The sequence below is a fragment of the Conger conger genome, chromosome 6 (assembly GCF_963514075.1).
Source record: "Conger conger chromosome 6, fConCon1.1, whole genome shotgun sequence".
NCBI lineage: Eukaryota > Metazoa > Chordata > Actinopteri > Anguilliformes > Congridae > Conger > Conger conger.
The window spans coordinates 50,573,852-50,579,851 of NC_083765.1; the positions used below are offsets into that span (position 1 = coordinate 50,573,852).

The following is a 6,000-nucleotide window of genomic DNA, read 5'->3' on the forward strand; positions in this document are numbered from 1 at the left end:
CACCAAGCTGCTTGCTGATTTTCTTGTAGCCCATCCCAGCCTTGTGCAGGTCTACAATTTTGTCCCTGATGTCCTTAGACAGCTCCTTTGTCTTGGCCATGGTGGAAACGTTGGAATCTGATTGATTGTGTGGACAGGTGTCTTTTATACAGCTACATAACAATGTAATGAGTTGACACAGGTGTTTTGGGTAATGAGTTGAGATTAGGAGTCCTTCTTAATGGAAAACTAACTGGTCTGTGGGAGCCAGAATTATTGCTGATTGGTAGGGGATCAAATACTTATTTCATATAAATAACATTTATATGATGTTGTTATTGTGGATTATTTTGTGATATTCTGTCTCTCAATGTTAAAATGTACCTATGATTAAAATTCTACACAGTTCCATTCTTTGTGGGCAAACCTACAAAATCAGCAAGGGATGAAATAATTATTGTGCATATGACTGTTTTATGGGAGGCCCCTTGCTTTATTGTTCCAGTTTCCTTTTTACTTTTTCAAAAAAATCAAATTTTTTGTTTTTGAGTTTATGAAAATGTTTTTTTGTAACACACTTTTAATCTTTCTTATACAATAATAACCTACTTGGGAATGCATGTAATTTATTTTGTTTCATGATAAACGTGATGGATGCATTAAAACATTTTGCAATGGCGTTTTTGTTGATTTTGGATTACTCGGCGAATCGGGTGTCTTTACGGAGAGAGTGTCGTTACGGAGAGAGCATCTTTAGGGAGAGAGAGTCGGTAGTAGGGAGAGAGTGTCTGTATGGAGAGAGTGTCTGTAGAGAGCGGCTGTAGAGAGAGAGCGTCTGTAGGGAGAGAGCATCTGTAGGAAGAGAGCGTCTGTAGGAAGAGAGCGTCTGTAGGGAGAGGGCGTGTGTAGGGAGAGAGTGTCTGTAGGGAGAGAGAGTCTGTAGAGAGAGAGTCTGTAGGGAGAGAGTGTCTGTAGGGAGAGAGTCAGTGGGCAGGAACACCTGTACACCTACTTATTCATGTGATTATCAAATCAGCTAATCACATGGCAGCAGTGCAATGCATAAAATCATGCATATACGGGTCAGGAGCTTCAGTTAATGCTCACATCAACCATCACAATGGGGAAAGAATTTGATTTATGTAACTGCTGATCTCCTGGGATTTTCACGCACAACAGACTCAGAGTACTCAGAATGGTGTGAAAAACAAAAAACATCCAGTTTTTGTTTTTTGGCAGTTCTGCAGACAGAAACACCTTGTTGATGAGAGAGCATCATTGAAGAGCATCTCTTAATACAGAATGCGTCAAACCTCTGGGTTTAGGCTACAACATCAGAAGACAGCCTTAGACAATAAAATAAGTATAATAAATGCGTAATAAAGTGCTCACTGAGTGTATAACAAAATGGTTAACCACAACTTATACCAGAAGGGTTGCAGGTGATGTCCCAGGACTTCAATCAGTGTAGCGTCATGTGGTCAGCATTAATCAAAAGCTCTGTAGTAAATGTACTACTCCAGATCATTTCCATTGCGACCACCCCCTCCATTTGTGTCTTGTACATAACATAGTTATCACCCACAGGGTGGTCCGTCATCCCTAAAACAAACTGTGCTCCTCTGAAGACAAATACACCTGAGATCCACCACATCTTTCAGCATAAAGTATCTTAAAAAAATGTATATAGGTTGTTTGATTGTCAATCCATGATGGTTTACTCCGAACGTTACGGATTCCTGGGCCTCAGTATTGGCAGCCAAACTGCAAGCAATGGTATAGCAACCCCCTCACTACCACAGTAAGCTATAGACATGCCCCTTGTTGTGAGATGTCACAGGGAAGAGTGCTGCGTGAAAGCAATCAGGCAGCACTGACCTCAACATGAAGAGGTTATGATCTAGGCATGGTGCTGAGCACCAGATCAAAACTTTCTGTTGACAGATTCTCTTCGGCTGTGATATCTCACAAGGTCAGCCATTGTGAGCTGTGATGGTGAAGCGCTCACTCCATTCAGCCTTGCCATACTGACGGCACAAAAGCCATGCTGACTTGATTGTTGGTCCCTTTCTGTGATTTTCTTTCTTGAAATTAATTTGACAAATCACCATCCCATGGTTGGCTATGTGTTACTGCATTTATTTTTCCAGTCCATGAGGCTAGAGTCAATAATAAGCTTATCAAATGTATGTCAGAAACATCTGATCTGTTTAGAAAATTAATCCATTTTAATGTGCAGGAGTGATAGCTAGCTGGCTACTTTATTCAGATGCTCAATACCCTGGTGTAAAATCCAGCTATGACCAGCTTGAAATACCAGTTACTAGCTGTTGCAGAACGTAGCTTGAGCTGGTCAAACCATGTTGAGTATGGAGCTGGTCTAACTGGTCAACCAGCTACCAGCTGTTTCAAAACCAAGCTTGAGGTGTTTTTTTTTCAGCAAGTGACTAATGATATTATAATCTATTCTAGAAAAAACACAAGTTAGTTACATATAAAGCAATCTTTTACATAAAGTAAAATATAGCACTAATTTCTAAAGTGAAAGAAACAGTAGGCTACAGTACGATATTTATTCGGCTTAGTTTTTCCTCAGTTATTGTCCAGTAGGCTAATTAGATTATGACCTATTGGCTATATTGCCCATTAGGTTACAACTAGGTTACTGAAGTACATTAGACAGATCGCAGGCTACTGCTAACTTATAATTAAAGATAGGCTATGTTAAGTGCCTTCTGTCCCTAGTCGAACACCTGGCTGCTAATGACGTCTCTTTTTACCAAAATTTAAAATTTGCGTCGCCGCTTACCTGCCCCTTGTGTTCCATGATATGATGACTTTTAATCCACTTATTTTAACGCATCGACTCTGGTTATTCTAAAAAGCACATGAAACCCCGTAAAACTTGTGAGAACTGTTTTGCAATTTCAGAATGATCCAACAGCCCACTTCCGTGTTTTCCGCAAGACGCTGAGTGCCCCAGTATTGGTTTCAGCTAGGAACGCACTGCAGCGGAGGCTTATACCTGTCACGGGCAAGTGAGATACAATAGGCTTCTGTAGTCTGCCGAGCGTACAGTCGATGATAATGTGAGAGACGACTTGTAGGTCATGAAAGTTTTTATTATATAGTAATCTTACCGATGATTTCCATTCATTATTTCTGTTTCACTTTGCTATTCAAGCAGCCTATTCAAGTGTAATTTTATGATAGGTCGTTGGCTCTAACTTCACCCATAACCAGTCAAATAGCCTAGACGTATCTTAATATTATCAAAGTTACCACGAAAAAGATATGCGTCGTGTAGGCAATGTAAATGACCAGGGGCTATCTGGTATTATGGAAATGCATAGGCTCACAGAAGAAGTTTATTCGTTTCGATTTTAGTTGAATAGCCCACAATGGTTTAACCAATACAATTTTCCCTTCCACCACCGGAGGCAAACGCGACCATGCAAACAAGACATGCATTTAAATGTGTGTACCGCTGTACTGAAAAGTACTGAAAAATATCTTTAGTGTACTATAATATACCTATAGGCATACTAAAATACTTCACATTGTACTGTGGTCATAATGTGTAATGGAAACTGGATCACTGGTTAAATGTAGAAAGTAGGCCATTCCATGTTGGATTCAGTAAGAAAAATAGATATACAGATTGGAATCCTGTACTCATACATGGTCCCCCACTCAGTTACATTGTCACAGAGAATTTCTAGTTATAGGATTCAAATAAGTAAGAAGCAACAAACATTCTGCTATTAGTAATTCACTATAACCCATCTCTTCAGGCTACACCTTTCCCTCCCCAACTCACAATCACTGTGATTAGCCTTAGACCGTAATGGCACTTATGTATAGATATCGTTACTTGTATAGGTATTGCTGTTTTTATTGGCTGTTGTATTCTAGCTACCAACAGTGGTATGCTAGTTTGAATGTTGATTGTACTCTTCAAGGGTTCTGAATTTCTGTATGTTTACACTAGGACTCGGAACTGTACTGTCCTCTCAGGTCTACTTTTGCACTTGTTCTTGTGATTGATTTGCACTTTGTTGTACGTCGCTCTGGATAAGAGCGTCTGCTAAATGCCACGTAATGTAATGTAATGTAATGTAATGTAATAACTTCCTCATAGCAATTTTAACAATGGAGTACACACAGACACACACAGGTGATCTTCATAGACCTGGTTTTGCACATATACACTCAGTGACCACTGTATTAGGTTGACTTGTACACTAGCTTGTTAATACAAGTATGTAATCAGCTAATCATGTGGTAGCAACTAAATGCATAAAAGTATGCAAACGTAGTCACAAGGCTCAGCTGTGACCAAATGTCAGAATGGGGAAGAAATGTGATCGAAGTCACTTGGACCGTGAAATGATCTCCTGGGATTTTCATGCACAACAGTCTCTAAAATTAGCAGAGAATGATGTAAAAAAAAAAAACTCATCCAGTGAGCAGCACAGTTCTGCGGGCAGAATCACGTTGTCAATGAGAGATGTCAGCGGAGAAGAGCCAGACTGGTCAAAGCTGACAGGAAGGTGACAGTAACGCAAACCTCGCATTACAACAGCGGTATACAGAAGAGGAAATCTGAACATACAACACGTCAAACCTCTGAGTGGATAGGCTTCAGCAGCAGATGATTTAATAAGTCTAAAAAATAAGTCTAATAAATACCTAATAAAGTGTTTTCTGAGTGTATACGTATATAAGAAGTGATGAAAACCACACACTATCCACACTTGAACCCTATTTGTGATGTAAAAATGAGCATGTAGTGTGTTTGCACTGCACAGTATAAACATTTTTAGTATACTAGGCTATGTTACAAATCGCATACTACCCATACTTAGCGTACAACCTGTGAAGCAAAGATGTTCATAGAATGGGCATCACGGATGGTGCAGTGGGTAGCACTCCACTAGTGGGTAGCACTAGAGGTCCTGGGTTCGAATCCCAGGGCCTCTCTGTGTGGAGTTTGCATCTTCTCCCCGTGTTCGTGTGGGTTTCCTCCGGGTACTCCGGTTTCATGCAGGTTAGGCTGATTGGAGAGTCTAAATTGCCTGTAGGTATGAGTGTGTGGTGTATGTGCCCTGCGATGGACTGGCGACCTGTCCAGGGTGTATTCCTGCCTTTCGCCCAATGTATGCTGGGATAGGCTCCAGCCCCCCTGCGACCCCGTTCAGGATAAGAGGGTTAGGATAATGGATAATGAATGTTCATAGAATGCTGTGGTGCTTGGAAGGTCCACCAGGTAGCAGCACTGGCCCTTCATGCAGGTATTGCAGTCACTGTGGCTGTGGCTCATTGCCACTGTGGCTGTGGCTCATTGCAGGGCCCTGGTTTTCAGACCTGGTTTTTGGAAGCTGGTTTGTCGCCACCACTGCAAGGGCCGCAGTGCCGTGCGCTTGTGCAACAGGGTAAAGGGAAAGACAGTGTGTAAAGGGGGTTAGGGAATATGCTTTTGAAACATGGAACGTGCATTTTTTTAAAGGTTTTTATTCAAAAAGAGTAGTTGTTTTACATTGGTTGGTTTCAGACCGCTTCTAGCTCACAATCTCTCCGGCTTTTGACAGTATCGTCTCACACGGCTCTGTATAAGGGTGGGGAGAGCCAGTCGCGACTGAGACTAGTCCTGAGAGGGCGAACCCACAATGCGTATCGCCTCTCAATTCCAAGACCAAAACAGAAAATAATCCCTACTCCCAAACAACGGGAGGAACAAAAACTAACCCGTAGGCGATTCTTAGTAAAGAAACAGAAATAAAGCCAACAAAAACGGCTGAAGAAAATAAAGCGACCCTTAAAACACAGGGCGAGAATATCAACTGATAACTGTGCTTAAAGGCGAGCACAGAGTACACCAAAAGAAAGTACAATCTAGCACAAAACCGCTAGACAAGAAAATAAAACCACGAGACGCAGCTCGGGACAAAAAGGCAAACCAAAATACAAATACCGGGGACAACGTCCCTCTACCCCGGCTCACACGAGCCCAAACAAAAG

General features: G+C 41.5%; 1 protein-coding gene across 1 annotated transcript in view; it reads right to left on the minus strand.

Annotated features, from left to right (window-relative positions):
* The window catches only part of LOC133130869 (anoctamin-9-like), a 34,581-nt gene extending 31,653 nt beyond the window's left edge, over positions 1-2,928 (minus strand). Inside the window, exon 1 of the mRNA XM_061245811.1 lies at positions 2,789-2,928. Coding sequence (XP_061101795.1) covers positions 2,789-2,806 — 18 coding nt within the window. The 5' untranslated portion in view covers positions 2,807-2,928. The remainder of the gene's footprint in view (positions 1-2,788) is intronic.
* Positions 2,929-6,000: the final 3,072 nt, after the last annotated feature.